General features: G+C 43.3%; 2 protein-coding genes across 2 annotated transcripts in view; both read right to left on the minus strand.

Moving 5' to 3' along the window:
- Positions 1-1,833: 1,833 nt before the first annotated feature.
- Positions 1,834-8,448, minus strand: kiaa0895l (the record flags this gene model as incomplete). Its single annotated transcript, XM_080531704.1, has 7 exons — positions 8,357-8,448; positions 5,112-6,169; positions 4,194-4,337; positions 3,878-4,010; positions 2,714-3,019; positions 2,487-2,584; positions 1,834-1,998 (listed from the first exon to the last, which is right to left on the minus strand). The coding sequence occupies exons 2-7, from the start codon at positions 6,129-6,131 to the stop codon at positions 1,834-1,836; spliced, it is 1,866 nt and encodes a 621-aa protein (XP_080387830.1). The 5' UTR covers positions 6,132-6,169; positions 8,357-8,448.
- Positions 8,449-18,802: 10,354 nt separating this feature from the next.
- LOC308157298 (gamma-aminobutyric acid receptor-associated protein-like 2) overlaps positions 18,803-21,006 on the minus strand; it is a 2,213-nt gene continuing 9 nt past the window's right edge. Inside the window, exons 1-4 of the mRNA XM_080530833.1 lie at positions 20,810-21,006; positions 19,974-20,029; positions 19,674-19,846; positions 18,803-19,364 (exon numbers count right to left, since the gene is read on the minus strand). The exon at positions 20,810-21,006 is cut by the window's right edge and continues 9 nt beyond it. Of these exons, the coding sequence (XP_080386959.1) occupies positions 19,274-19,364; positions 19,674-19,846; positions 19,974-20,029; positions 20,810-20,843 (354 nt within the window). The 5' untranslated portion in view covers positions 20,844-21,006 and the 3' untranslated portion in view covers positions 18,803-19,273. The remainder of the gene's footprint in view (positions 19,365-19,673; positions 19,847-19,973; positions 20,030-20,809) is intronic.

Below are 21,006 nucleotides of genomic sequence, written 5' to 3' on the forward strand. Positions count from 1 at the left end.
AGGTCAGACTGAGTCTATTGGCACTTTTATGTTTAAGGCTGAATTCCAAATCAACTCCTGGCCCCTCCTGTAGATTTTAGAGGATTATAGTAAGGAAGGTGAACACTCGCAAATGCATTCGTATAGGCTGTTTTAGACATTGTTGACATATTGCTTCTACCTATTCAACCTTCTCAGATCTACAGGCGTGGCAACGGGTTAATTTGGAATTCTGCATAAATCATATTTTTTTATCTCAGCAGACAGATTATTTTACTTTTTTATTGACTTTTTTACATTTTATATCTTAAGTGCTCCTTGGTGTCTTTTTTGCAAAGCTGAAACATCGAAGGCCTAAAACAAACAACACTCCACTGAGTGGAGGTATAAAGCTAATACCAGAGACATTCATTATGTTGCTCTTCAAAATAAAAAACAACCATACAAATAAATACTTGCATAAATACATGGCCATGGGCATTTTAGAAAGGTAGAAGACGCAGCAGTAGCATTGTCCTGTACAGGCATTTGATGCAGTGGCATTTTGTATGTGTGTGTGTGTGTGTGTGTGTGTGTGTGCGTGTGTGTGTGTGTGTGTGTGTGTGTGTGTGTGTGTGTGTGTGTGTGTGTGTGTGTGTGTGTATGTATAGCATTGCAGAATTGAGGTAACTTGAGAGTGAGTGCAAAGGCAGTGGGTGTGGTGGAGGGAGGGATCTGCAGTACTTGGCCTCTTGAGACATGCTGGGCCACCTGCAAGGTCGCCACCGTGCCCTCAGAATAGAGGCTTCAGTCGTCTCGTGTAGCCATACGTCGAAATCACGTTTTGGAGGTCTGAAGAATTTTACATTAGCTGATCTGGCTTGGATTGAACTGGCTGCAGCGATGGGAGAATGCGCTCGCAATTTCATTGGATGTTTAATTCCAAGAACCCTCCCCCCACATGCCTGTAGAATGGTTGCTTGTTGTTATGTGGGTCATATTATTTGACATGGGGTAGGAATATTTATGCAGAGAGTTGTTGCCTATGCTAACTTGCCACATTGAAGAAAACCTGAAGCAAATCCGAATTCAGAAAAGCTACACCCAAGCAAAGTATTTGATTGGTTTGACGTGTTGCAATGCTTCACTCATTTCGGGATTTCCACCCCTTCGTTGGTACTTTCTGCAAAGGATTTCCCCAGGCTTTCCGAACTAGGAAAACAACAAGGTCTCAACAAGGTAAAAGCTTCGGTAACGGCCTAAGTATTAATTGCCATGGTAACCATTTATCCCACTTGCAATGACGATAAGAGCTCAAGATTACTTCACCCCAGTATAATAATAATAACAATAATAATAATAATAATAATAATAATAACTTTTTATTTGTATAGCGCTTCTCCTGCAAACGTTGCAGCTCAAAGTGCTCTGATGTATGTTGCAGTGTTTGCCCAGTCGATGTACAGACAGCTGTCCAAGAGGAGATAGTGTTTCATTTTGAGTGTCATGCCTTCCCTATTTAGCCACTAACATGCTATTGACATTCCAAGTGTCTCTTAATATTTGTTGCAAGCGGGCTAAATTGTTACCATGGTTACAGTGGTTTTACTCGGGCCATTACCAAAACTTCTATTCTGAGGCAGTTAAACATGCTAGCAACGTTGAAAGACCCATCCTGGCTTCAAAATGGTAGTTATATGATTATGCTATATGGAATATTATAATCCAAGTTTAGATACGATCCAAGTGACATGTTCCACAGTTTATTTGTGTCAGCCACAGAATTAGCTACCGTACATGTATGACCCCCTGGGGTCATGTGTAGCAGGCTTGTTGGGACCATCGGTCCAGATAGTAGCTCGCCGGGTCGCTAGATTAGGGTATGAGTTCCTGCAGCTGTGCGTCATCCAGCTCATTAACGGTCACAATGTGGTCAAGGCGCTCGAGGTACCGCTTCTGGTCACGCATGAAGTGAGGGATTCTGGTCCGGTGGATTTGGACCGCCAGGGGGCGGAGCCTCTCCACGTCCTCATAGGACACCTGGAAGGCAGGGAAGAAGGTTATCATCACCACCATTGTCATCATGTGCTGTTCTATTATATTGTTTTTGTGATGTGTCCTTGAGATATCTTTTGTATGGTTACATTATTATTACAGTAATGTTGTTATATAAATTATGAGTAAGCATCACACTAGCCCCACATTACCCACGTACTGTAGCATGCTCAAGCAACATACAAACATAATTATGGTTTACATTCGAATCAATTCAGCCACCCACATTATCCGTGTGCGCTGTGTTGCCTCTGTGATCGGCAGAGCTAATACAGGAACTGTTTCTGTTTGAGATGCACTGTGCCACTTTAACCTCATATTAGTTGGCCAAATCCAAACCCTTGGAGCATAGAGCCGAAAGAAAACAAAAGCTTCACTGTCCAAAAACGTACACAGGGAACTGTAATAACCTGGATAAAAAATCATCACCATCATAAACATGAGAGGTGTTGTATGGGGGACTAGACACTCACCTTGCCTAGAGAGGTCAGCATCTTGAAGTCGATGTTTCTCCGATGTCGTAGAATCCTTAGGATTCCGTCCAGGTACACCTGATCTTTACTGAAGCAGCCTGAAAGACACAAAGACACACACACAGACACACACTCACCAGTGTGTTTGATTGTGTGTGTGTTTGTTTGTGTGTGTGTGTGTGTGTGTGCGCGTGCGCGCGTGTGTGTGTGTGTGTGTGTGCACTCACCTGGCTGCGAGGTGTCCGTCTGGCCTCTCTTGGCTCTCAGGCAGTACTCCCAGCGCACGCCTGGGTCCTGTACGAACTGGCCGATGTCGCTGAAGAGCTGGCTGAAGCTCATACTGGCCGCATGGTACACCGTGTAATACAGCAGCGCCGCGCGCCACAGGTAGGGCTGTTTCCGTAGCAACACGCTGTGCAGGCTGGCCAGGCCCTCCTCTGTGGGGTTGGTGGGTTTGAGGCCGTACTGCTTCCTGCCAGCGGTGGTTGCCCACGGCTGCAGGTTGTTGTTCACCCCCCGCAGGTAGTGTGTCCCTGAGAGAGAGACAAGAGATGAGTAATCGTGACATAGAATTATAAGGTTCTATCTCCATTTTTGTCAAAATTTAGTTTTTTACATAATCTGATCCATTAGGTGTTTATTAATGCCTGTGTGGTGTTATTTTTAAAATGTTGACATTTTTGAGTTAGTAATTCATAAAATACAAAGGTTCCATCTCACAAAACATAATGGAATGTAAAAACTTTGACGCTCGATATCTCTGAACTACCCTAAACGGAGATAGAACCTTATAATTCTAAACTCACGTAATGTTAATGAGATTTAGGATCCATTTATTTTACATTTTAGCTATTTAGCAGATGCCTTTATCCATAGCAACTTACAACTAATACATTTGTCTAAGTAAATTAATAGTCTATCCATCAGTCGTCATAGGAAATAGTAATCCATGCCAAAACCCGGGGCCATTGGCAGTTACAATGCTAGAAGATTACTTTTTAAACTTTATTTCTAGTAGAGAAACTGTACAGGTGGGTAGTGGGGATGATGAGGTCTTTACGAGGGACAGTTAAGATGTAGCCTAAAGAGATGGGTCTTCAATCTACGGCAGAAGATAGGGAGCGACACTGCAATCCTGACAGCAGTGGGCAGCTCGTTCCACCAGCGGGGCGCCAGGACAGTGAAAAGGCATGACCGAGGACCCACTTCAGTTAGTTGCAAATGGCGGATTTCCAGGATAAATCATAACTCAAAAATGAAGGCTACGAAATGCTACAACGTGTCGGCAAGATGTTGTCGGTGCGGCGACAGGCTTCATAGAACACCGTCAGTGTGATGGTGCTGTAGTAATACCTAGTATTAGTTAGTTAGTTACTTAGTTAGGTAGTTACCTATCTCGTGCCGGAGCATCCCCTCCAGCCAATGTTGACGTGCTCCTGACAGGTTTATGGTGAGTGTGGGACGACAACTCTCCACCATCATAACTGCCTGGGACAACAGCTCCTCAGACAGACACACCACCACCTAGGGGTCAAGAGACGCGGATGCACAAACGCACACACACACACACATACACACACACACACACACACACACACCATCCCCACCATCATTATCAACTTGTTATAACACACAGATGATGTTTCATATGCCACATATGAGAGGCATCACTAACACACACACACACACATACACACAGATCCTCACCTCTCCTACACAGCCTTCCTTCTGCAGGTACTTGCGTGCATAGGCCCGGACGCGACTCTTGGGTAACACACTGCCACCCGTCACCTCTTCAAAGTTCTCATAGGAGCCAAACTTCCTCAGAACACACTCCATGATCCCTACGGCCTACACACACAGAGAAGAGAGAGAAAACACACACAATGTCATTCTTAATAAGGCAAGCATAAAGGAGAGATGGCTAGAAGCCCCTTAGGCCTCGTCTACACTACAACATTGTGTCTACATTTTTGTCTCTCCTTGTTAACCTTATGTATGCTGTAGGCGCCTTCGGTGGCCAAATTGTGTCCAGACTGGATAGAAGTCGGAAACTCGGAATACAATGCAACTTTGTCCACTGTGAGGTGGTCAGCTGATGATGGCTCGTTGCAAGGTGGTCGGTCCGAGCACAATCAGGCCACAACAGCAAAACAGAAGTGTAAACCTGTACAGTTGTATGTGATCATCTTATTCGGATGACACAAGTCGCATCCAGTGACAAGTGTAGACAGGGCCTAGGAGAGAGACAGGTGAACAGACAGTAGGGAACAGACTGTAGGGAAGTCTACCCAGGAGAGAGACAGGTGAACAGACAGTAGGGAACAGACTGTAGGGAAGTCTACCCAGGAGAGAGACAGGTGAACAGACTGTAGGGAACAGACTGTAGGGAAGTCTACCCAGGAGAGAGACAGGTGAACCGCCATGACACTGTGGCAGAGCAGAAAAGCTCCTTTAGCAACTGACTACTACAACTACGTTGCACTAAGGAGCACTATAGGAGATCTCTTTTGCCTGCCGCAATAACACTGTACAACTCCTCTTCCGGCTACAGTATCTACAGTATATTCCCCTCCACTACTACAACCTCTATGACATACACATACTGCAGGTGGGCTTACATACCTGTGAGAGTAAGAGGCCCGAGCTCTCTATATATTTCTCCAAGACACTGCTGGGCTCAGGTTGGGCGTACTGGAACTGGGGTTCGTACTGGTAGTTCGTAGACTCGAAGAAGGCCAGCCTCTCTTGCACCAAGTTCACAGGCCGCAGGGCCACCAGCAGACACGGCCCGCGGGGTGTGGAGGGCGAGGGCAGTGCGCTGGCGCCGGAGCCCAACCCTCGTGCGATGTGAGGCAGGGATGTGCCGTGGCGCATGCTCCCCCTGCTGGCCCGGAGGCCCATGGAAAAGGAGTTGTTGACAGTGCAGGTGCTCTCGCTGCGGCGCATCCACACCCCGGAGCCGAGGCTGGGACTGGTGAGGCTACGGGCCGGGGGGGAGGGGGCGCAGACGCTGCCACTACGCCATGGGGGCTGCACCACACGCCTGTCCGTCGCCACAGGGTCCGCCTCTCTGAGGCGATGCAGGGGGGTCACGTCGAGGCTGAGGGGCCGGCGGAGCTGCGGCCTGGGGGTCGCCCCGCCTTTCACCGAGGTAACAGTCCGCCTCTCAACGACCTCCTTGGAGGGGCCAGGACAGGAGTCCGAGGAGCCAACACTGGCCCTGGAGGTCTGAGGCAGAGACTGGGTCTGTGGTCCATTGAGAGATGATCGCTCCTTCTTGGTAATACTGCTGGTTCTAGGTCTGGAGGTGGAGGTGGTTTTGGAGGTGGTTTTGGCTGGGTCCGGTCTATGGTTGGTGGTGATGGTGGTCATTTTGGGTGGGTCCGGTCCAGAGGTGGTTTGCAGTGGGTCGGGGGTAGGCTTTTTGGTAGAAGAGGAGGTGGTGGTTTTCTGTGGGTCCAATCCAAGGGGAGAAGTGTTGTTTTGGGGGGGATCCACTCCAGGTTCTAGGGTCGTGGTAGGGGCGGCGGTTTTAAGTGGGTCCAGTCTAGATTCTGGCTCCAACAGGTCTCTATTACCCCCCCCGCCAACCCCACCGCCTTCTGCCCGATCCATACAGTCCTCACCTGGGTCCAAAACCATCACCGTGGCAACAACCGTGGTTACACCACGCCCCAGTGCTGTGAAACAAGACAAGAGGGTGTTTTGCCACTGAAAGACTAATTGATGTCATCTAATTTGAGCATTTAAACAATGACTTGACAGGACTACTAGAATAATGAGATGTCACTTTTTATGGTTAGATTGGATTCTTGGATATATTTGTTTTATATTGTAGAGACTCGGTGCTTGAGATCTTCTCATGAATATGATAGGATAGTTGGAGGGCTGTGGGCCCCACATTACTCTGGGCTCTAATGCAGCTGCATAACCTGCGCAGTGGCGTAGCGCAAAATCCCGGGGCCCCCCCGCAAGGTGGCGGCGGGGGCCCTTTCGCAACGGAGTAAAAAAAAAAAAAACGTGCGTTTTTTAGAGGCCGATGCGTTATTGACGTTGCGAAATTTCGCAATATGCACTCTACATTCTAAATGCTTGACTTAGCAAAAGGTACAAACAAGTGAGAGCAATAACTAAAACCAAATGGTAGACTACATCAGTAGAATGTATTATAAGTAGAAAAGTACAAGCTTTATTTCTTTTTTAGACACTTTGACACTTTTTTTTCAAAGTGTGGTGTGCATAGCAGCGTGATATCTGTAAACATACAAGCTGTAGACTCTCCGCTAAGGGTTGCCAGATGGGATTGAGAATTTCCAACCTAACCAATCTAAAAACTTCTAAATCCACCAAAAACCAGCCCATCTGGCAACCCTGTCTCCGCTGCATCAGAGTCTACTTGTTGCGTAAAATTGGCCATGGTTAGTCAAATCCTTTGTTGGACATCTCGTTTCTTAAGTCCTGGTATATTGTGGCATGTCTTTACTGTTTGCCATCTGGTCTAGGAATACCCAGGGAGACGCAGACAGCAGAAGTAGAATAGAATAGTAGAATAGAAAAAGAAACAGCTATATATAGCCTAACCATGCTGAATTATGTACCTGTATGATGCACTGACAGCCTGTGACTGTGAACCTGGCCGGACCCTGCCCTTCTGCCTGAGTTTGAGTATGATGCTGCCCAAATAAATGTTATTGTTTAGTGCTGTACGCTTTCGTGGTATTATATTGTGTGAATTATCATCTGTATGTTGTTTTTCTTTCACTCGACTAACCGCCGAGATAATACTTGAGACATGTACTTCCGTAAACATACATTTTTATTTGATTTTTTTACAATATCGGACCGACAGTCCCACATATAGCGGCTATAATGTCCGAATAGAGAATCTACCACCACCTAAAGAATGCTTATTGTACTTTGTATTGTATTTTCGCTTGCTCATTTTCCTTGTGTCTCGCTGCCTACGTGTGACGTCAAAGTCATGTTGCTATTGGATACGGCTAACTATGTATATATTTTTTAAATATAGGCCTATATATTAAAATTAAGGTTGACACAATGAAGGGCCACTTATTTTCTTTGTTTTATATATTTTTTTAATTATAAAAAAAATAAAAATAAATTTGGATCCAATGTTAGGGGGCCCCCTAGTGGCTGGGGCCCCCCCGCGGTGCGTCGCTTGCGGGCCCGTCCGCTACGCCACTGAACCTGCGGTAGTTATGCCACTGTGTGTGTGTGTGTGTGTGTGTGTGTGTGTGTGTGTGTGTGTGTGTGTGTGTGTGTGTGTGTGTGTGTGTGTGTGTGTGTGTGTGTGTGTGCGTGTGCGTGTGTGTGTGACAAAATGTCACGCAACTGTTTTATCAGGATTACGACCCATTAACGCGCCCTGAATGCGCCACATAGACGGACAACTGACACGGGGCGGGGCTTCAATGCAAATACGAAACTATAATAATGGTCAGTCTTTCAGTCAATATGGGAAGACTATTCACTTCAAACCATAACAAAGATTACTATAGAGTCCGCGAGCTTTGATTTCAAACAATGCTGAAGTTCTCATATCCAGTGTCCCATGGGAGTGTGATTGCCTGCAAATGATAGGCAATCCGCTATTCTGACATAGATGGATGGAATGGCTGTTGTATGGATTGGAGTATTCTTAGCGGTTATTTAGCGATTGTCTAATCAATACACGTGCCAATCTTATCATAGACAAACTGGATAGCCTATAATACATTGAATTAAATTGTCTTCTATAAACATGTGTTGTTATATAGCTCCAATATCCCAACAACTGAGCCTCAGCGAATCGCCGCTGAGTGGACGAAAAGAATAATCAAACGAAAAACTGGTATTATAAATTGTACCTTGCAGCGTATCTTGGGGCTTGTGTACTCAGCTTTTTAAATGTAGGTTTCTCCTTCATTCATGACGCCTCTCCGTGTGTGTGTGTCCCCCGACACACAGACACAAGGCGGGAAGGTTTCCGGTTGGGAAGACTATTGGTTACAAACGCATGTATAGCGGCACTGGTCAGAGGAAGAGCGGGTTGTGTTGGAAGATATGACGCGTTGGGACAGCTGATGAACGAGCGCGCCATGCGCCGTGCGCACCGCTATCTTGCGCACTTCACGTTACGCACAGCTACTACGAGGCAGCGACGCACTGGAGAGGGAGTCGGCTTCAACCCACGTTTAACCCATATAGTGCCTACATCTGTTTATTTCTACAACCCTAGAGTTTCCCCAACCTACACTACTGAATAAAGTCCTTCCTCAACCGTCTGTTTGATCATTGCAGGTGAAACTGTGTTCAACGCCCAAATAAGAACAGTCATCACTACCTTTTGAACGTTTTGAAGTTTTATTGCAGAAACAGCATAGCATGTCAGTTGGGTGGCTGGTTTATTTTATCAATACACACCGTCTTTGTACAAAAATATTCAATACATTAGGGTTATTGATACTGTAAAACATAAATATAATCTTTCTACTAGTAGTGCGTTGCTTGGTACAGATACGCAAGAGAAAAAATATTTGGCTTAGGTTCTTAAACATTGGCATTGCAGCAAGATACAAAATCAACAATAATGGAATAAAGTAAAATAAGTAAAGTAAGTAATAATAAAGTAGAATGAGGTTATAAAGTGATGGTAGGTGTACTAGAGCGGGACCAGACGTACTGCAGTACAAACATTGACATGTTATATAGTCTTGGCGGAGGGTTTCATTGCTTCTTTCATTTTGTCAAACCTCTCCATATGTTTGGTGACCCAGGCTTTAGAGGGATCTGCACAATGCTTGCTTTGTTTTATTCCTTTCCTCCCTTTTGTTGTAAACCTGAAACAGCAAAACAACCCATACACATTTCCATCAACACATCAGTACAACCATGGTGTATAGTTTGTCACTAACATACCATCAACAACATGAATGTCCCAACATGCTTTCTGAGTAGAGTGTGATGTGCATGTACTGTACTATGTTAATTAACTTACACAACTGCTTTAAGACACTTGGAGTAACTTGGGGTCCAGGCAATGTCGGCCACCTTGTTAAAAGGGATAATCTGTTGTGTGAACTTGTCACAGCAGGTTCTCTCAGTTATAGTATCGAGGGCCAGTGTAGCTGTAAACACATGATCACACACACACACACACACACACACATTAGTACACACTGTTCAACACAAGGACACTAGTCAACACACACACGCATGCACGCAGGCAGGCAGGCACACACACACACACAGACACACACACACAGACACACACACACAGACACACACATTATTACACACTGGTCAACACAAAGGGCAGGAGTCGACACTCACACACGCATGCACGCACTCAAACACACACACACACACACACACAAACACACACACACACACACACACACACACACACACACACACACACTTACCACCAGATGATGTATGAAGGCAGCAGAGCAGTCCCAGAAGGACTAGAGCAGACAGAGTCTTCATAGTTGTCAGACAGAGAGAGAGATGCTGATTCTTGGTTCTTGGTTCAGAGGCTGAGATGTTCTCTGATGTTCTGCTCTGGTTCTGTGTTTGAGCTCTGCTCTGACCTCTCTTTTATAGAGAGAACTGGACCTGGACCTTGGGTTCCATTTGTCATGGAAACCCCCTCAATATTGTTTAATTCATACTTCGAGTCAACAGCATACCCCGAAAATCTATATCTAACCATTACCCACCGGCTCTTCCTCATACTCGTTTTCTGTTAAATTCTTCTCTTCTTTACTTCCTCAGTAGCTTCCTCTATGCCCTGTACTACTTTTGCACTACTCAGAAAACGGCTTCTGCTGAATTACAGAAGTCTCTGTCAGATCGAATGTGTGCCTTTCCATCAGAGTTTTAAACTCTTTTAAAATAAGTTTAACATATTGAAATCTCAAAGTGTGCATATCCATGATCAAATCTGGGTCACACAATATATATACAATTGCAAAACATTACCTAAAAAATGCAACACAGCTAATGAGAGGGCAAAATACATGGATTCCAATGGAGATCTTCCCAAAAACTAAATGATTGATAGATTATACAGATGAGCTCAGAATCAGAATCAGAATCAGAATCAGAAGACTTTATTGCCATGACATGTAAACATGTTAGGAATTTGGTTTGGGACAGTGGAGCACGGTTTACAGCAGGACAGGTGCAAGACAGGACAAGACAGTGCAAACCAACATCATAGTGCAAGAGTCATAATTAATATAAATATAAAGTGCAAAGATCAAGTGTTCAAGTGTTCATATCCAGACAGTCCAAAGCTCTCTGGGTGGGGGTGGAGGGAGGGTAGATAGATAGGGGTCAGGTCAGGGGGGGGGGGGGGGGCATTTAGCAGCATTTAGGAGCCGGATGGCTGTGGGGAAAAAGCTGTGTGCATGTCGGGCCTTCACAGTTTTTAGGGACCGCACCCTCCTGCCTGAGGGGAGCGGTGCGAAGAGACCGTGTCCTGGGTGTGCAGCCATGATCTTCCTGGCCCTCCCCAAAGCCCTACTTTTAAACAGGGCCTCAAGGGGGGGCAAAGGGCAGCCAATCACCCTCTCCACCGAGCGTATGACCCGCTGCAGCTTGGCCTTGTCCTTGGCCGCTGCAGCGGGGAACCAGATGATGATGGCGGAGGTGACGATGGACTCAATGATGGCCGTGTAGAAGTTCACCAGCGTGGTCTTTGGTAGGTGGAATTTCCTGAGCTGCCTCAGGAAAAACAGTCTCTTCTGGGCCTTTTTTGTGAGGGCGTCGATGCTAAAACATTATGACCACTGGCAGGTGAAGTGAATAACATTGATTATCTTGTTACAATGACACCTGTCAAGGGCTGGGATATATTAGGTAGCAAGTGAACAGTCAGTTCTTGAAGTTGATGTGTTTGATGAAGGAGAAATGGGCAGAGACCTGAGCGACTTTGACATGGGCCAAATTGTTGTGGGGCTTGTGGGGTGCTGCCGGTCAACAGTGGTGAGTACCTACAGACAGTGAGTACCAACCAATAGTGGTCCAAAGAGGGACAGACCACAAACCGGCGACAGGGTGTTGGGCGCCCAAGGCTCATCGATGCACAAACATGTTAGGCAAGGCAAGGCAAGGCAAGTTTATTTGAATAGTTACATTTCATACAGGGGCAATTGAAAGTGCTTTACATACAGCATTAAAAATACAGAAAAAGGAGGATAGTAGGAAAATAAAAATGACAAGAATAGATACATATATATATATATATATATATATATATATATATATATATATATATATATAGAAAATAAATAGATAAACATTTAACAATATAATAAGACAATGAATAAAAATATAAGATAGATAAAAGTGTTATTACAGCAACTGTATTCAACCTCTGCCCTTCACGATATGGCGTGTGAGGTTGCAGGTACTGCATCTGTGTTTAGCTGCTATCTTGCATAATCTTGCTATCTTGCTATCTTACATAATACTAACAGTATCTTGTGCAGATACAGTGGGGTGCAACAATTTTGGCACCCCTGGTTTAAATGTCTGTTACAATTAATCTCCAAGCGATTGAAAGGAAACCTGAACACTAAATGCTACAAAGTTAAACATGACACCTTTTTGTAAATTTTAAAGCAAGGTTTCTTTTTAGGTTTCAAGTTTTAAAAAATAAAAAATAAAAAGGAAAAGGGCCCTGTGCAAAAGGGAACGCTTGGGAACCCTTTTGTATTATTCTTTGTTACCTTTTGAGACCTTTTTACTAAGGATTACTAAGATTAGTAAGGCCCAGACCAAGGTGATTTACTCGTTAGGGCTTCAATGAGTCAGTTGAATATAATTCCAGGGTTGAACTATATATTCTGAAGTAACTTCATGCCTTCTAAAGTATCCGACTGCGCTGGCTGTTGTGTCTGGTGTTAAAAACCATGGGTTCCTCTAAACAGTTGTCCAAGAATGTCAGAATCAAGATAGTTCACTTCCACCATCAAGGAGAAGGCTACACAAAACTCTCGCAATGTTTCAAACTACCCATTTCCACTGTCAGAAACATAATCAGAAAATGGAAAATAAATGGGACAATTGAAGTCAAGGATCTGGAAGACCGAGCTAATTTTCTGATAGAATGGCCCAAGATCTGGTGAGAAATGCTCAGAAGAACCCACACATCACTGCAAAAGAGCTGCAAAAAAGAGAAGCAGACATCGGTCTAGTTGTTCACAGGACAACAATACAGCGTACCTTAAACAACAAAGAACTACATGGCAGAGTTGCCAGAAAGAAGCCTTTCCTACGACCTCAACACAGCGCTTGAAGTATGCAAAAGAAAACCTTGAATAACCTGAAGCCTATTGGAACATTATTGCAATATTGCAATATTGTGTGGGTGGAAGGAAGAATGGATTCCACCAAATATTAAGACATTCTAGACTAGAGGCTAATCTTCGAAGGTCAGTCCAGAAATTAAAGTTGAAGAGAGGTTGGGTATTCCAGCAAGACAATACCTCAAAATCAGCCATGAAGTACCTCCAGTAAAGACGGATTAAGGTTTTGGAATGGCCATCACAGTCCTCAGACTTTATATAGAAAATCTGTGTAGAGATCTCAAACATGCCATGCATGCAAGAAGCCCGAAGAATATTTCTGAGCTACAGGTGTTCTGCCAGGAAGAATGGGGAAAAATTCCCAAAACAAGAATCGAAAGACTCTTAACTGGCTGCAGGAAGCGTTTGCAAGCTGTTTGCCCAAAAGTACTAGTTACTTGTGTTAGATCTTATGGGGTTTTCTAGAAACATATATGCTTATGTCACTCAGACATACACATAACACATACACACACACACACACACACACACACACTCTATTCTCAGGCCACTCAGACACACATTCTGTTCCTTCCAGGTCAGCCTGCTCTTCAGGGGTAGCAATAACGCCACAATATGCACAAGACTCGAGAGGTTGTTATCTGGAAGACCTTGGGGGTTAGGCGCCAGGGCACAGACAGAGGGTGGTCAAGAGAGTATTTAAGCCTGTCTGTATGTCATAATGATGTCGTTGAATGTCGTTGAATGTCGTGGAATGGTCGTTGAATGCCGTATGCTGAGATACTGTGCTGATGAACCATTCGCTGACTGTCTTAATAAATCAAGTACAGAGATTCCGACCCGTGTTGAACATTCTATTTTCTTGTCAAATCGTGTATGCTGCGCACCTAATCTATCCTGAGATGACACAACGCATTTAAGATCACAATCCTCAATAGATTGATCCATTCCATCGTTTTACCGACAAGCTGATTCTACACTTGTTACAAAGTACTAGCTGACAGGGTTCCCAAACTTTTGCACAAGGCCTTTTCCTTGTTTTATTATTTTGAAACTGTAAAAAGTAAAAAATAAAATTGTATTTTCCTTTAAAATGTGATTTCAGGGCTTCAAAGGTATCGGAAAAAGGCATATAATGTCAAATAAAGTACTGACGTTTAGTATTTGTTTGACAGTGAAAATTCAGGCAATAACTGCCTGAAGTGTGCAACCCATTGATCCCTCTGACTCCCTCTGGTCCTTTCATATGGTTTAGCTGTGCCTGCATATTGTGCTGATAAATGCTGACCAGGACTATAGTGAGACACTTCCTCATTCTTCTATTTTCTATTTTCTCAGAACATAAATGCTTTGGTTCTCATGCCCTTTGTTCCCTTTCAATTATGAGGTAAGACATTCCATGGTACTCAAAAGCAGAGTTTTTTTTTTTTATCTAGTAGGTGCAAGTGGAAGTCACTGAGGAGATTTTTAGTAAGAGTGTCTTTGGTTATATTCCTATCTATTGCTTTTTTCTGTTATTCACATTGTTTTAGTGTCTGGTGAAGGGAAGATAGGAGGATGGCTAGGTATTGGAAAGAAGGTGAGCTAGTAGGGTGGACAGATGGATCAAATAATGGTCAGAGGGTAGCATTGCCAGATAGATGAGAGAAGGTTAGAAGATGATAGATAGATAGATAGATAGATAGATAGATAGATAGATAGATAGATAGATAGATAGATAGATAGATAGATAGATAGATAGATACTGTAGATAAACAAATATAGGTGTGTGTGTGTGTATGCGTGTGAACATGACAGCATGTCACATAACTGTTATAACAGGATTACTTACTTTACTTAGTCCTTGTTACACCGAGGGATGTAAGGGATATGACGGGATTACGACCCATTAACACGCCCTGAATGCGCCACAATAATAGGTGGTGAGTCTTTCAGTCGATATGAGAGTAGAAGGCTATTCACTTCAAACATGAGGAACTCCTGGTTAAAGCAAATTTCTACTGAGGGTAAATGGACTGCACTTATAGTGCCTTTATCCAAAGCACTTTACAATGGCCTCTCATTCACCCATTCACACACACATTCACACACCAATGGCGACAAGCTAGCATGTAAGGCACCGGTCATTGGGAGCCATTTGGGGTTCAGTGTCTTGCCCACCTCGACACGTGGACAGGAGTTGTGGATCATTAGAAGCCGGCTCTACCTCATGAGCTACAGCCACCCCAAGGCGGGGAGGTGATGTTGAGGGTGACGTTGTCTCAACCTCTGTGTTGGGTCAGTTGATCAAAGCAGTAGTTTAATAAGAACAGATTTATACTGCACAGGGATATGAATGAATGAATGAATTGACTTTATTGTCATTGCTACAGTACAGGTACCAAACAACGAAATTTAGGAGGAATGGCTCCCCTGGTGTTAGGAAAGGGGAAAAAAAAAACACTTATAAAAAAAATCACAAGAAGGGAAGGAGCTGGTTTACATAAATAAAGGCTATGGACACAATCCACTGTACTATACTGTACAGATAGTCGACTAGGGTTGTCATATTGCACAATAGTATTGTTTCACGTTATTTAAAGTGTCACAGTTTGCAGGCTTGAAATGTACATGTTTGTGCCTCAGCACTACACCAGATTTTTTTCAGTCCAGCAGCTGCCATACAATCCGTCCAGACTGTCCAGGCCCCAGAACTTAGGTCTTTGCTGTGTTCAGGGCCTGGACGGCCCTGTGGTAGAAGCTGTTCTTCAGTCTGTTAGTCTTAGCTGCCAGGGTCCTGAACCGCCTTTTCGAGGGCAGCCTGGTAAAGTGTACGTGCCCAGGGTGGGTCGGGTCCCTGGAGATCTTGGAGGCCTTCCTGAGACAGCGTGTGTTGTACAGCTCTTCCAGAGAGGGGAGGGGGGCGCCGGTGATCTTCTGTGCTGTTCTCACTACTCTCTGTAGCGCATTTCTCTCCGCTGTTGTGCAGCTGGAGAACCAGTTGCAGATGCCGTAGGTGAGGATGCTCTCCACTGCGCCGCGGTAAAAGGTCACCAGTATCTCCTGCTTGCTGTGTTCCTTCCTGAGGCATCTCAGGGTGTATAGCCGCTGTTGTGCCCTCTTGATGGTGCCTTTTGTGTTGTCCTTCCAGGTCAGGTCATCCCGCATGTGATGTCCCAGGAATCGGAGGGTTGAGACTCTCTCCACGCTCTCTCCGTCGATGAGCAGGGGCTGGATCTCGGACTTTTTCCTCCTGAAGTCTACGATGATTTCCTGGGTCTTTGACTTGTTCAGCAGCAGGTTGTTAACCTGCTGTGTATCATCCGTACACTAGTCATTCCTCTATGGGAATCATCTCTTGACGGACGATGGAGATGACAAGTGTTAGATGACAAGTGTTAGATGACATTAGTTAGATGACAAGTGTTAGATGACATTAGTTAGATGACAAGTGTTAGATGACATTAGTTAGATGACAAGTGTTAGATGACAAGTGTTAATTGTTAAAAGTGTTCTGATGTAAAGGCACACATTTCATAATAGGTGATTGACAAAGACTTCTGCAATTCAGCAGAAGCCCTTTTCTGCGTAGGGCAAAAATAGTACAGAGCATACAAGAGGCTACTGAGGAAGTAAAGATAAAAGAGAAACCGAAGGAGTAGGTTTTCGGGGTACCCTGTTGATTCTTAGAAAGTATGAATGACACGAAATTGAGGGAGTTTCCATGACAAATGGAACCCAAGGTCCAGGTCCAGTTCTCTCTATAAAAGAGAGGTCAGAGCAGAGCTCAAACACAGAACCAGAGCAGAACATCAGAGAACATCTCAGCCTCTGAACCAAGAACCAAGAATCAGCATCTCTCTCTCTGTCTGACAACTATGAAGACTCTGTCTGCTCTAGTCCTTCTGGGACTGCTCTGCTGCCTTCATACATCATCTGGTGGTAAGTGTGTGTGTGTGTGTGTGTGTGTGTGTGTGTGTGTGTGTTTGTGTGCGTGTGTGTGTTGAGCACTGTGTAATAATAATCTGTTGTGTATTCACAGCATTCGAGGGGGTCAATACTGTAATCCAAGGCAGCTGCTGCCCAAGCTTCTACCCCAATATCATCCCTCTCAAGGCTTTGGCCTCTTATAGACACACTCCAAGTCACTGCCATCTTAAAGCATTGACGTAAGTAAGCATACATGTATTCTGTACATAGGGGTAGTGGTGTCCTAGGGGATAGTGAGTTGGACTGATGATCAGAAGGTCCCACCTGGCAACACCACCACTAGTATGCCCTTGAGGCACTAAATTACTCCAGGGAGACTCTAATTGTAAGTCGCTTTGGATAAAAAAATAAAAAAATAAAGCAAAAGCATTTGCTAAATAGTTAAAATGTAAACATAGAAAGCAGGATGAGACATGGGAATTTTACATGGAACACAATTAAAACAAATTTTTGTAGACTATGTGCTTGTATTTCTCCAGACTGATCATATGTGTTTTTGTTGTTTTATTGCAGGTTCACAACAAAGAAAGGGATGACACACTGTGTTGATCCAAGTAAGGACTGGGTCATCCGTCATGTAAAGAAATTTAAGAACAAACAAACCATGCTGCCATGATGACGACAACAGCATCTTCCCTAACCTGCCAATCTATCTGAGCTTCATTTAGCTGTAATATAGAGCACTGTACATGTTGTGATATGTTCTACGATATGCTTATTGGGCCTATTCTGTTTATTTATGTTTAGAATTAAATTGTTCTTTTTTCAAACGTTCAAATGTTCTCAACATTCTTTGCAGTTTGGAGTTGATTGGGAAATGTATTTAATTATTTTGGTTGAGCTCCAAGGAGCCAGTTATTTATTGCTTTAGAAAATACATATTTTGTATTTCAGAGAAGCAAGTGCCTATACTGAGATAACCTACCATTTAGTTAGTATCTATTTATGACATCATGCATCATCATCTTCCTTTTTTTTTCTTTTAATTTGAACTCATTCACTGATTCTTAAAGTACATTACTATACTAGCTCTTTCACACATAGATACTCACAGTGATGTTTCCAATTGAGTGCCCATGGTGGGATTTCCATTTTTTTGGATGATGATTATGATGATGACAACTAACTTTTTTGAGAATGACACCCCAAACTCATGGAAAAGTTTTGTGAGTTCCATACCCAAATAGAGGGGCATGGCTTCAGATTTCCAAGATTTTAATGCTTCTGGCATAGGTGCTTTCGCAGGCAATTGTAAATGAAATATTTATTTCAAGAGATTCCATTTCCTGACCGCTACTCTATTAAAGCTTGAATGTTACATACTGGATTTTGAAATACATTTCTAATACACTCAACCCTTTAACGCCCGATGTTAGGCAACAATGTATTTAAACACCTGGTAAAATGTCTGTACGCGATCAATTCACAAGTATGGTACCTATCCTTTGCTCTTCTTGTCGTTGATTTGAAATACAGACGGAGAGAAACTGGCAATCGCCATCTAGAGGATCCAAACAGAGCTAAATCCTGTAAGTGTATTATCATGTAACATTCTAATTGATGTGTAACATGAGGGTAATTTCGGATCACTTCTGGGGGTGGATTAAATGTGCTTAGTTTCCCCCAAGTGAGTTGCCCTGTACCATAACTCGATCAATATCCCCCAAAAAAACATTGACAGACACTTATTTATTCAAGTTAGACGGAGTATTCTCATGGTGATAGTTTGGCTTTTGCCCAAAATAGTTGACCCCAAATCACTTCTATCAAGTCTCTAAATGTCTCTATGCTTCTTCAATGGCAAGACATGCAGGACATGACCACTGGATGTTCTAACTTTCTAAGCAGCTTACATACACGTTTCACAAATCACCCTATTCAATTAAATTGCTATTATGCTAAATGTAGTAAAACCTTTTTTCCCCTCATCCTATAGGAAATATGTTTTGTTAAGCATCAATGTAGGCCAGGGCAAGGGATATACAGTAAGTAAAAAATAACAAGAAAAAAAACTTGTTGTGACTTTTTTTATTGGTTAGGTCATCCAGCTACCTTACCTTTCAAATAGTTAAAATTCTTTTAAATATAATCTTCAAAGAAGAAAGCACAGCTGAAAGCAATCTCAAAACAAAGCAACAAACAATATCAGTAATGAAAGAACAATCCAAGCACCTCCTAAAAGTAAATCCCAACTATTCACATAAAAAAAACTGAATGAACAAAAGCATTATTTCATTTTAGCACTATACATAACTTAATAATCTATGGATGTATACAGCATTGATACAACATAGGCTTGACACACTGGTACACTCAATGATCATTTCCACTCAAAGTGATCACTCTCTTAAACCTCTCCATTCTTTCACATCGTTTAATTTCTCTGGGGTTTCCCATGGCTTCTCTCAGAGTGTGAGTATGGTGTGGGGTCTGTGTGTGTGTTTGTGGGGGGGGGGGGGTTGGCTGATGATGAGGATGATGATGATGATGATTATGGTTCTAGAAGCCAAAGGTGTTCTCTCCACTGTAGGCCACGTATAAAAAGCCATCCTCATCCTTCTCCTTCTCGTACAGCTGGCCCATTGTTATGCTGCAATGATACACAAAGACAGAGTAGAACTAGTGAGCACCCTGTCTGCAGTACCAATTGACTTGAGTTGTTGGTTGCACTTTGACCTCATAACCCCACCCACTATTCTAACCCAGCCTCCAGCCTCCCAGTTTCAGACCTGTGTCGAATAGGCAAAAAAAAAAAGATAAAATACTTGATGTAAGAAGTCTCAAAAGTGAAAACTGCAAACAGCAAGCTAAATCAAGCACACCTCAAACACTGTAAAGTATTTGGCATTGTGTATCTGACCCAGGTGTGGTTCTAACCCAGGCACCCTCTAGCTCTGACCTGGACTGGGGCACGGTCTTGTCTACGAACAGGAAGATGGCCTTCTCTGATGGCAGCTGGATGCGTTTCCTGATGATCCACATGAACTGGGCCACTGTGATATCAGAGGGGACCAGGTACTTCCTCTTGTCAATGTCCACTATCTGTGACCCTGAAACCTTCTCCACGATGACCTGAAGCAAATAAACAAACACACACACACACACACACACAAAGAGAAGATAGGCATACAACATATTAAGATCATGTGAAATACATTCTGAGAAACACAATAATCCCAGCACAATATGTCTCTCTTACCGGAACTCTGTCTGGGTACTTATTGCGGATTTTGGTTGACTCTATACACCGATGTTCTGTAGAAATCAAGAGAAAGAGATTGAGGGATGTTATAAAGCGTATGACATTATCAGTACAGTAGTACTTACACACACTACCTATTGTCTACCAATCCACATGAGCTACATTATCACTTGACAAGTAGTCAATGTCACATGACATTCTCTGACTGAGATCTCCACAGGGAGCAGCTGTGGACAGATGCACCATGGGTAATCACTGACTAAAACCTGTCACTCAGAACACTAGAAATAAACATGTCAATACTTCCACTGAATCAAATGATTAGCCGAGGTGCGATTGTCTTTGTTGTGGCTCTAAAACAATCTTACTACAAACAGCAATAACAATTCAGGGTACAACAAAAGCTTTTGTTGAAAGCTACACAGGGTTGTATACATGTATAAATTGGACATCCATATCAACAGCCAATCCGAACATGTCTCTATACTCTGGCGACCTTTTACGGGATTAAAACAGAAAAGGGCGGAGGAATAAATACATGTCTTCGAAAAGCAACGACCTGACAGCTAAACCTAAAAAATAAAAAGTATTTCACTAACGACTTTCTAGTGTGACAAAGCATTTCTAGCAGCTGTTTAGAGGTAATATTTTCGTTGTGAATAGCCTACTGTAAACAAAGGGCTCACGAAATCTGAACAGAGGCCTCTCAAGTCAGTGGGCAGTTATCTATTGGCATTACATAGAAGGACAACGCATTAGACTACTATCAACATTTACTTATTCTTAGTTTGGTCTTTTTATTTGTATAATATTCTGAAATAAACCCTCCTTACCCAGGGAATGATCCTCTTTGAACATCCATTTCATATTTGCTGATTCTGCGTTCACTCGATGCTAATTGAGATTTTAGAAACTGAAGGATCAAGTCGCGGGTGAAAATTATTCCAATGTTGTATCCTAAACTACGATTAAATAACGGTATAAAAATGTTGAAACGTCAACATGTACCAAAACAAGTCCCACTCGGCCT

Source organism: Nansenia antarctica (genome assembly GCF_963989245.1).
Source record: "Nansenia antarctica genome assembly, chromosome: 5".
NCBI lineage: Eukaryota > Metazoa > Chordata > Actinopteri > Argentiniformes > Microstomatidae > Nansenia > Nansenia antarctica.